The sequence below is a fragment of the Sorex fumeus genome, unplaced genomic scaffold, assembly GCF_029834395.1.
Source record: "Sorex fumeus unplaced genomic scaffold, SorFum_2.1 ptg000063l, whole genome shotgun sequence".
Lineage (NCBI taxonomy): Eukaryota > Metazoa > Chordata > Mammalia > Eulipotyphla > Soricidae > Sorex > Sorex fumeus.
The window spans coordinates 7,475,331-7,486,810 of record NW_026606120.1 but is presented as its reverse complement, the minus strand read 5'-3'; the positions used below and the strand labels follow the sequence as shown (position 1 = coordinate 7,486,810).

At 51.5% G+C, this 11,480-nt stretch overlaps 1 protein-coding gene across 1 annotated transcript; it reads left to right on the top strand.

Moving 5' to 3' along the window:
* Window positions 1-234: 234 nt before the first annotated feature.
* PDCD7 (programmed cell death 7) lies at window positions 235-9,733 on the top strand. Its single transcript, XM_056127520.1, has 5 exons — window positions 235-1,092; window positions 4,000-4,138; window positions 7,690-7,926; window positions 8,249-8,336; window positions 9,560-9,733. The coding sequence occupies exons 1-5, from the start codon at window positions 259-261 to the stop codon at window positions 9,681-9,683; spliced, it is 1,422 nt and encodes a 473-aa protein (XP_055983495.1). The 5' UTR covers window positions 235-258; the 3' UTR covers window positions 9,684-9,733.
* The last annotated feature ends 1,747 nt before the right edge of the window (window positions 9,734-11,480 follow it).

The window sequence follows — 11,480 nt, the reverse complement described above, 5'->3', positions numbered from 1 at the left end:
ACCAGTCGGTTTTCTTGACGGACAGGTAAACGCATCTCTTAATCACACTGAGCCCCAGGTGTGGGTCTAGTGCCCCAGACCCTGGGCAAACGCAACGCTCTGAAAGCGGAAGGCGAGGACACGCCCACTTAAAGAGGGGCTTCCGGCGCGCCCGCGGCGCGCGTCACATACGTCACTTCCGCCCGGAAGCAGAGCCCGCTTTCCTTCCCTGGGAGCCACTTGGATTCCGTCCGTGCGCCAAGTCTCCCCGCTGGGGCCATGGCCCTGCCGCCCTTTTTCGCCCCGGGCCGTGCGGGCCCGCCGCCCCCCGCTCCCTTCGGCTGCCCGCCGCCGCCGCCGCTGCCCTCCCCGGCCTTCCCGCCGCCCCTCCCGCCGCGGCCCGCCCCGTTCCTGCAGCCCCCGTTGGCCCTGCAACCCCCGCCCGCGGCCGAGGCGACCCGCGGCGGCGGCGGCGGCAGCGGCTTCTTCCCCGGGCCGCCCCCGCCGCTGCCGCCCCCGCCGCCGCCGCCGCCCCCGTGCCGGCCGCTCCCGGGCTGCGACTCCGGCGAGCGCCCGCGGCCGCCCTGGGGCCCGCGCTGGCCGGAGGCGCCGCTGCCGCCGCCGCCGCCCCCCGACGTGCTGGGGGACGCGGTCCTGCAGCGGCTCCGCGACCGCCAGTGGCTGGACGCGGTGTTCGGCGCCCCGCGGCGGGCGGGCGGCGCGGCGGCCCCGCGGGCGGCCCCCGGGCCGAGCCTGGGCGAGGTGCGCGCGCGCCTCCGCGGGGCGCTGAGCCTGGTGCGGCGGCTGCGCGAGCTGGCCCGGGCCCTGCGCGAGGCCGAGGCGGACGGCGCGGCCTGGGCGCGGCTGCACGCTGAGGCGGCGCCGCTGCGCGCCGAGCTGGCCGGGCGGCTGCAGCTGCTCACCCAGGCCGCCTACGTGGGCGAGGCGCGGCGGCGGCTGGAGCGGGTCCGACGCCGCCGCCTGCGGCTGCGCGAGCGCGCCCGGGAGCGCGAGGCCGAGCGGGAGGCGGAGAGCGCGCGCGCCGCCGAGCGCGAGCAGGAGATTGACCGCTGGAGGGTCAAGTGCGTGCAGGAGGTGGAGGAGAAGCAGCGGGTAAGTGCGGGGGCGGGGGGTGGGGGTGGGCAGCGCTCTGGCGTCCTCCCGGGACGTGCCACCCTAACCCTCGTAAAGCGACAGGTGCCCCCTCGGCCTGCTTGCCTGTTAGGTGGGCGCAGCGCCAAGTGCTTTAGGTTCACCTAGGTCGTTTTCGCAAAACCTAGGATCGCACAGGGGCATAGTAGACGTCAGATCCCCTGGCATCTGCTCACTTAACATTCAAGTCCTGGGTTTCGTGGTACCGCTCTGGCGATTTGAAGGATAAATAATTCCTGACCTTAGGGAAGAGATTTTCAGGTTTTCTCCGCCGAGGTTGATTGTTAGCTCTAGATTTATTGTACATGGCTGTTGCAGTATTGAGACAGTCTCCTTCAGTCCGCGTTTTGCTTAGGATTTTCACCAGGAATGGGTGTTGAATCCTGTCAAATTCCGCATTTACAGATGTGCTTTTTGTGGTTCCTTTTTTTGAATGTGGTGTATACTATTGATCTATTTGCATATACTGAATCATCCTTGTATCTCTGAGATGAATACAACTGAAGGTGATGTATGTTGCAGTTAATATATCTTATTGAATAACTTGGCATCTTGGCACTAGGAACATAGTCACTAATTAGCAAGAGTTGACTAGCCCCACACCAGGGTAAGCTCTGGACTCACTTCTGGCTCCTTGGGACCAGATGCAGGATCTTTTTTTTTTTTTTTTTTAATGTAGGAGTACTGCTATTTATTCAGCCATTGATTAAGCTGATTGAATTGGGCGTGAACACCACATTACTTTCTTTAAAAATTTTTTAATTGAATATTTTTAAGATAGATCATTAAAAAGCTGTTTATAATTGGGTTTTGGTCATACAACGATCCAGCACCCATCCCTCCACCAGTGTACATTTCCCACCACCAATGTCCCCTGTTTCCCTACCACCATCCCCCAATCCCTATCCCCCAGCCCAGCCTCTCTCTATGGGAGGCACTTTCCTTCTTGTTCTCTCTCTCCTTTTCCTTTTGCAAATGCAGGATCTAACCAGACTTTAAGCCTTACAACTACCTCTCAGGCTCATATTTCATTGTATGGAAGTTTGAAACCACTTCGAGTCCCCAGGCTCAGCAGTGGAGGTTTCTTAAGGCATTTTGCTCCAGTTCTTCTGTGCACCATGTCTTGAATCCTTGTGAGCCCAAAAGGCAGTGGCTGCTGCTTCATCCCAGTTTACCCTTTGTGAAGTGGAGTTGAAGAGCATTTGCTTGGTGATTTGAGGCCAAGTTGTCTGGTAGTAAAACCTGTTGATCTCAGTCTCTTGAGCAGAGGTCGAGGTCAATAGGAACTTGGTCAAAGATTTGTTCTGGTCAGTGGTGTTCAGCTGCTGCTCTGCAGGGTAGGAAATTGGGAACCTCTGGTGTGAGGGATTCTCATGGTCGGGTGCGAGTGATCATGACTCCCCTCAGTAGAGAGAGGCAGCTCGAGTTTGGTGTAATTACTGCCTTTGAGTTTGGTACAAATTCCCTCTGAGGTGTAGAAATGGAAGCATTTATTTTTAGCCTTCAGGAGTTTTAGTACTTGAAGGGTTCATCAGCCATGTACCACCAGTGGGTCACACTTGCATGTGGCTTTAGTGAAGGTCCCTTGGAGAGGGGTCCTGAATTAGCTTGGTAGACATGAGTGGGGATGTCATATGTGCATGGTCCAGTTCTGGGTTGAAAAGTAGAAAGGATTTTAGTCTTCACACCTGAGGATCTGTGTGTGGCCCATGAACTGATAGTAGACCAAGGTTTCCCTCCTCTCTGCACTTGCCCACCAACCTGGGTCCAGTGTTAGGTGCCATGTGACCCTAGAAGGAAACCAAGGAAGGAATATTCAAAGCACTGAGGACAGTATTGGGAACCTTCCTGGATGGTTGGGTCACATTTGAACTGGGAGCTGAAGGTAGGGTCAGGTGAAAGCAGTAGATGCAATTCCAGGCCTAGGGAGAAATCCAGGCAGAAGAGATCTCTCTTCTGCACAGCACAGCTCTCCTGATGGGACTCTGGGCACACACTTGACTGATGGGAAGGAGCCTTATTTTTCTATTTGGAGTTTGTTTGTGAGATGGCACAATCCTCTGTGCTTGGCTTACTTCTGGCTCTGCACTCAGAGATCACTCCTGGTGGGGCTTGGGGGACCCTATGTGGTGCCAAGGATCAAACCCAGGTCAACCGCGTACAATGCAAGTGCCTTCCCCGCCGTACTGTTTCTCTGGCCTGGGGAGGGATATTTTATTTAATTTGACTGGGAGGGAATTGCATACCTGGTGATACTCAGGGCTTACTCCTCGCACTGTATTCAGGGATCACTCCTGGTGGTGCTTGGGGAACCATGTGGAATGCTGGGGATTGAACCCAGGTCGGCCATGTGCAAAGCAAAGCAAATGCTCTCCCCGCTGTACTCTGACCCCCGGGAGAGGGGTATTTTAGCCAGGAGGATACTTTTGACACTCACAAAGCATATCAGAGATGGGCTCCATGAGAGACCAGTTAACTTAGTTTGCATGTGGATCAATCAGGAGAGTGGGGGTGGTACTTCGGTGTTTGAGAGGCTGTCCCGGCTTGCTGGGCTGCTCTGACCTGGTTCCTGATTTCCTGATAGTCTGAGTCTTAGTGCTCAGGAGTCTGTGCTGTGAGCAGTTAAGGTGAGCTGGACGCACTCTTCCTTGAGCCACACTCTGAGGGAACTGAGGGAACAAGCCCTCCACTGAGTGCAAAGAGAAGAAGGGCCTTGAAGATGAGAGGGTTGTAGCCTCAGTAGAGGAGGGTGACAGGACGCAGGAAGTGGGCCTGTAGGTCGGGGGCCTCTGAAGATGGGGACTCACTGCTGCTCCAGGGCGAGGCTGGTCCTGATCCCACGTCTTCTGGCCTCTGTTTCTCCCCCAGGAACAGGAACTTAAGGCTGCTGCTGACGGCGTCTTGTCGGAGGTGAGGAAGAAACAGGCAGACACCAAACGGATGGTGGACATTCTCCGGGCGCTGGAGAAGCTGAGGAAGCTCAGGAAAGAGGCTGCAGCGAGGAAAGGTAACAATAGGGGCTCTGTACTGCCACTGCATTTCTCCTCTCTCCTCTCTTCGCTCTCCCACCCTAGCCTCACACGGTTCTTGAAGGAAAAGCGCTTTGACAGGGTGTTACTTCCACCGAGTAGGATGGCTGGACTTGTCCGCAGGAAGCTGCAGAGATGTCCAGGGTTGCAGAGAGGCAAGTATGGGAACCTGCTGTGCTGGCTCCTGACTCCTCCATTCTGCAGGCTCTGCATGTCACATGCCTCTCAATGACTGGGTGCTGTCCCTCAGCCAAGTGAAACAATCCTAGTCCTACTGGGTGCTTCAAAAAGTATTGTAAACTTTGATGTTCCTTCAGAAACATTTCAACCCAAAACAGTGTCTGAGGCGTGTTGGGGCAGTCCCAGTGATACACGGCCTGTTGGGCCCATGGTTTGGTGCTAGGGCTTGAGGTTGAGGTGTGGTGCTGCCGGGTCTGCTGTGGTCTACCCTATGTTTGGGAGTCTCCGAGGCCACAGGCCACATCTGGTGACACTTTAGGGCTTTCAGAGCTGCACCCAGCAGGGACCACATTGGTGCTGGGTTGAACCTGCCTGGCATCTTCAGCTCTAACTGCTGTACTATCTCCTAGCCCCTGCGCCTGGTTTTTGAAGAGTACAAATAGAATACCAACTGTGATTGTATAAAGTTCCCCAACCTACTCGACTGTCCCTTTGTCATGCCTCTAGGAGCACCAGCACCACGGTCAGGCAGGCCAAGCTTCTCAGCAGAAGTTTGTTCTAGCCATGCCCTGAGTCCCACAGTTGCTTTTCATTTTCCTCTCTGGTTCTTTGCTCTTGCCAGTCTGTTTATCTTTAAAGGTTCCCTGTCCCATCTTTACCATTTTTAAGCTCTCACTGTTCTGCAAAAAACAAATACAGATGCGACATCCTCCAGCCACCCCTACCCGGCAGGTGAACTCATCTGCACCTTGTGCAGGCAACTCATTGGTCTTGTTTCATACGTTATCCAGAATTGGCATTCACTGGGTGTATCTGAGAGAACACAGGTTAGCGTGTTGAGGAAAACAAATGAGATTTCCTGTGGTTTAAAATGTATAATTATTTGGAGCCAGAGGGATAATACAGTAGGGTGTTTGCCTTTGCATATAGCTGACCTGGATTCAATCTCCAGCACACTATGTGGTCCCCTAAGCCCTTCATTGATGGGTATGGCCCTAAAACAAACAAAAATTACATACTTATATAACTGTACAGTGTAAATGAAATGAAGCTGTGATTCTTTTTTTTTTTTTTTGGACGGGGGGTCATGCCTGGTTATGCACAGGGGTTACTCCTGGCTTTGCACTCAGAAATTACTCCTGGCAGTGCTTGGGGGACCATATGGGATGTTGGGAATTGAACCCGGGTCGTCCGCGTGCAAGGCAAACACCCTACCCGCTGTGCTATTGCACCAGCCCCGAAGCTGTGATTCTTTCAGACTCACTAATTAATTCTGCTGTGTTATGGCCTTCATGCACTCATCCAGGCCAGTTCGCTGCTGAGTTCACACAAGAGCAGCTCACCAGGCGCCGGAGAGATAGGACAGCAGGTTGGGTGTGTGCTAAGGCCTCGGAACTGGGGAGTCCATCACAGTCAGAGGGCGTCAGGCATCTCCTTTGTCTCCCCATGAGTGCAGAATCTTAGTGCTGTGGTTCACGACTCAGAGCTCATATGTTTCATAGAGTGAGGAGTCCACGAACTTCTGCCAAATACTGGGAAGCGGCTCAGTGGCAGAGCACTTGGTGTGCACATGTGAGGGCTCTGGGTTCACTCCTGGCATTGCGGACCAAAAAACCTGGGGTGGGAGTATATAGTTCAGATGCTGAGTCACTGGCCTGGCACGTGGCTGCAGTCACAGCGAGACTTTTAAATCCTGAGCACTGCCAGGTGTAGTCCAAAGAGGAAAAAAGCCAGTATCTGGTGACCCCAAAGTCCATCACTTCAGCAACCTTGGAATAATGCGTATCCCCAGATGCCTCAGAGGGATTGGTCACTCCACAGCGTGGGCAGCACCTTGGCCAAGAACTTGCTGCCCATGACAGGGAGTGGCACCTTGCAGGGGTGCCATTGGAAATCAACCCAATGGTGACTTGCTGGAGGAGTGGCTGATAAGTGTCAGCCTTGGTCGTGGGATGGCTGCCCATGTGCCCTTGGGCAGGGCATCTCACAATGGCAGTGAATGGCAGCCACAGTGCAGGCCCACCTGGCTCTGCTCACGGGGGCGTGTGTGGACTCGGTCTGACTGCAGCCTTGCTTGGAGAAGGCCCCTGCTGCTACACTTAGACACACAGGAAAGAAGAAAGCAGCTGCTGTGGGCACCTAAGACTGCCACAGTGACTCCAGGCAGAGTGCCCTTCCCAGCTGCTGCAGTTCAACAGCAGGGCCAGCACCAGGGCCCAGCAATCAATGCCATCATTTGGTATCTGTGCTGATGGAATTAGATCTGCCATGGGATGGGGCTAAGTAAGGTGGGCTGGGTGTACCTGTGCGACCTGCACAAGCTCAGTAGGAGGGGGAGATAGAAGGCTAATGCGGAGGGCACGCCGCCCTGAATGTGACATGTTCAGGAAGCCAGAATGTTGCCCTGTCTGGTGTCCCTGGGATACAGGGCAACTGCGACTCTGGACTGCCCTTGCTTGTCCAGGAGGCTATGACTGGTTGAGCATTGTGGGCTACAGCGAGCACCAAAGGGACTGCTCACAGCTGCTCATGGCCACAGAGTGACTCTTTGTGGAGCTCAGTGGGCATTTCTGTCAGCATCCACAAGTAGGCCACACCCTGCTGTGTGTAGGGGGGCTGCCACTGCAGCTCCCTGTCCCTGCATATGCGGACTGACCTGCCCGCAGAGTCACAGGGACTGGCCCCACTCTGTCACCTTTTCCTGTGCAGTTTACACTGACCCCAGAAGAAAGTGACTGACTTGTAAAACCTCCAACCCGATGCATGGAAAGGAGAGCAGATGCCCCTGAGGGGCTGACAGGGTGTTTCCCAGAGCAGTGAGCGCCCCAGAGGCTCATGGGAAGACGAGCAGTCTGGACTGTGGGTGCCTGGGTGATCAGGAACTGCCCCTGTGGAGCCCCTTCCGGGGCTGCAAGCTTTCATGCCCAGCTTTCAGCTCTGTTCTGCCTGCCTGTGTGAGAGCCCCACCAGCAGTGTTCACTGTCCAGCTGGAGGATCGAAACCATTGGAAATCAGATCCAAGGTCATGTGTAGCATCCAGAGAGACCAAGGAAGGTGAAACTGGAGACTATAAACCATCACGGCTGGTGGGCCGGAGCGATAATACAGTGGGGAGGTGTTTTCCTTGCATGTGGCCAACCCAGGTTCGATCCCCAGCATCCCATATGGTCCCCTGAGTCCCACCAGGAGTGATCCCTGAGTGCAGGGTCAGGAGCACTGCCAAGTGTGAAAACCAAACATTACAAAGTTTAAAAACAGACTCTAATTTGCCTTCTGAGTCTGCTTCTCAGAATGAGGGTTTGGGGTTGAGAGCAGGTGAGATCTAAATGCCTTTGGGTATCTTTCCCAGGAGTTTGTCCGCCAGCTTCAGCCGATGAGACCTTTGAGCATCATCTTCAGAGACTGAGAAAACTTATAAAGAAACGCTCTGAACTGTATGAAGCTGAAGAGAGAGCCCTAAGAGTGATGTTGGAAGGAGAGCGAGAGGAAGAGAGGAAAAGAGAATTAGAAAAGAAGCAGCGGAAAGAGAAGGAGAAATTTCTACTTCAGAAGCAAGAAATTGAGTCCAAATTATTTGGGGATCCAAGTAAGTTTCTCTATTCAGGCATAAAAGGAAATTACTAAATTATTGCTGTTTTCGTGGGTCATCTCAGCTGGAATATCGAGGGGGTAGGTAAGCCACTAATGATCCCCCAGGATTGGGAATCATGGGTAAAGATGAAAGACAGTTGATTGGATTGTCGAAATCCTGTTTGCCCTGCATGCAACAGACTCCAATTCAGTCCCCAGCACCCAAGCACCTTGCCAGCGGTGATCTCTGAGCACCACCAGGTGTGACCAAAACCAAAAACCAAAAGAAGAAACACACTTCTAGGTATGAGGTGTGATGATTGTGCTTTCTCTTGCAGGTGAATTCCCGCTTGCTCACCTCCTGCAGCCTTTTCGGCAGTATTACCTCCAAGCGGAGCATTCCCTGCCTGCGCTCATCCAGATAAGGTCAGAGGGCGGCCTGCGGCTGCCTTTCCCTGCCACTGCTCCATTCCTCGGAAGAAATAGCTGGCGAGGCCTTTTCTTCCTTTTTAGGTTCCAAGTGCCAGGGGTGTTGTAGCATTTTTATCGGCCCTTGATACAACACTACATTGTCTTTGTATACTTTTTGGTAAAGAAGCCTTATTTAATTAATATACATTATTGTTTCATTGACATTCAATGAACATGCAAGAACAAAGGTGTGTGTGGGATATATATTCTTTATAAGGGCCAGAGAGAGAGTACAGCAGGTAGAGTGTTTGCCTTGCATGTGACCAGCATGAGTTTGATGCCCAGTATCCCATATGGTTCCCCTACCTCCAGCACCACCAGGAGTGATCCCTGAGCACTGTAGGGCATGGCCCAAAAACTAAAATTTAAAATAAAAAATTTGGGGAAAAGGACGTTTTCTCAACTGATAATTTAAAATGTATACAATCTAGCCAGCACCTCATCACCTGGGTACTCAAATTACGACCCTTTGCATGGGGAAAAACTAGTTATAAGGGACAAATTCCACGTGCTATTTGCTGTCCAGAGAGCTTTGCTAGTAAGACTGATGCATTGATGACAGCAGGGAGTGTGAAAAACCAATGAAGAGGTGTGTGTCCCAGGAGGAAAAGGTCCTGACTAGACTGCAGAAGGAAAGCTTGACAGCAGAGGAGTGGAGAGCACGAACTGTGGTGTCCTCCTCAGCCTCAGCTGAGAACATGCACGTCAGACAGTGACCATGAAACACCAGTCATGAGTGGGGGTTAGTTACTCCTCACTATGAGGAGTAACTCTATTCATCATTTGGTTATCTCTCCCTAAGATTGTAAGTTATTTGCAATAATCCCCTTTATAGATGCATAAAGAAATACATGCTGCATAGTCCTAGAGTAGAGTTGTATAATAGGATATCAATTACTCGAAAGCCATCTTTTTCAAATTTTTTTGTTTTGTTTTGGACCTATACTCATAGGTACTCAGGAAGCTGAGTACTCAGGGATCACTCCTGGTGGGGTTTGGGGAAACCATATAAGGTATCGGACTGAACCTGAGTCAGTCACTTGCAAGGCAAGTGACTTCCCACTGTGCTATCATTGCTCCAGTCCCTGAAAGCTAAACCTTGAAGTAAGATCTTTATTTGCTGCATACCTGCTTGGAACAAAAAAGAATGACCATTTGTTCTACGCTGTTCTGTTTAGGCATGATTGGGACCAGTACTTGGTGCCATCGGATCACCCCAAGGGTCACTCCGTTCCCCAAGGATGGGTTCTTCCCCCGCTCCCCAGCAACGACATCTGGGCAACTGCTGTTAAGCTCCAGTAGTGACGATGCTCCTGGAGTGTGTCTGGCCCAGGGTTCCTGCTGCTGCGTCTTGGCTTGGACTGAGCAACCCCAGCTGTGGCTCGGAAGTCACTTGGGCGCCTGCTGTGCAGAGGTGGTGAACTGGGGGATCTGCCGTTGGAATAAGCCATACACTGCACCTTGCAACTTTCCAGTACTGAGTGTGAAAGCAGCCCGGATGCAGAATTTTGTCCTTTCTGCCAGAGAACCACCTCACATCCAGGAAGAATCATCAAAAACACTTGTTTGTTTGGGCGCCACACCTGGCATTGCTAAGGGGCTGCTCTGCCAAACAGTGCCTGTGCCAGACTGCGCCGGGCCTCCTGCATGTGAAGCCAGTGCCCTGTCTGTGGAGCTGTGCCTCGCCCTCAGAAATATTTAATCTGTGCCAGAGAGACAGTACAATGTTGAGGGCACTTGCCTTACAAGTGGCTGACCCGGGTTCAATTCCCCCATATCCCATATGGTCCCCTAAGCACTGCCAGAAATGATCTCTGAGCATCGCTGCTGTGTGATTCCCCCCCAAAAGAGAAGGGGGGAAAAAAACCTGCTTTTTATTTAATTTTATTAATCTCGCTTCTGGTGCAACTTGAGACTGTAGGCTTGGGCTTTCAGGAAACTACTGACCTTGTCTAGTGACTGTGTGGAGAACGTTGAAGCATGCAGAGCATCTGTAGCCATGGGTGAGTGGTTGGGTCCTAGTGGGTGATGACATTCCCCTTTTTCGTTAGAAGGACCTTAAGGAAAGCACCTTTTGGTGGGCAGTTTGAGCCATGCCTGGACTCAAAACTGCTCACTCAGAAAGTGCTCAGACTAGCTTTTCCCATGCCCAGTCAGCTGCAAGCAAGACAAACCCCTGCATTGTGTCTTGGTCCTGAAAGCACCTCGTAAAATTTCTAGCAATTGAGACTCCCAGGAAGGAAATTTATTTCCTTAAAGAAGTGGGACCTTGACCAGTATCAGTCATGTGATGCTTTGGGGCCTGTTTAGCTGTAGAATTTTCTAGGAACCACAAAAATGGGTATGTTGTTAAAGTTGGGCAAAAACCAGATGAAAATAAATTATTTTTTTATTTTCTTTTTAAAGTTTTAATTTAATTTTTTTCTTTTTGGGTCATACCCAGCGATGTTCGGGGGATACCCCTGGCTCTGCACTCAGAAATCATTCCTGGCAGTGTTAGGGTGACCTTATGAGATGCCAGGGATCAAGTCCAGGTTGGCTGCTTCAGCCCCTTTTTATATTTTTTAATAAATGATATTGTACCTGGAGATGTTCATATGTCTGAGTTTTGTTTTGCTTGTCATTTATTGTGTTATTTAAATAATATTTAAATTAAAATATTTAAATTTTCAATTTGAGACTGTGCCCCCATTTGTTGCCTCTCAAATTACTCTACACTTTTCACATCAATGAAACATGCTTCACTCCTGAATTTATTTACTAGGGGGAGGAGATTGTTCACTCTTTGGTACTGGGCAGAAAAAGCTGCCCTGAGTTGGGCCTCACGCTGGGCTGGGCTACTTGCAAAACAAGTGCTTTAACTTTCTGCACTGGCTCTCTAGCCCTGTCACTCCTGAATTTCAGTTTATATAGTAGTCATTTGATATAAAGTTGTATCTCAAGCATTTGTTTTTGTAGAATACATACAGCTCATCTTATGTAGAAAATGACCATGAACTTTGGAAATAATTTCATCCAGTTGTAATCTTCCAGGTACAAGATGCTAATTAAATTTGTTTCTTTTAATTTATTAAATTTGCATTGTTAGGTTTACATACT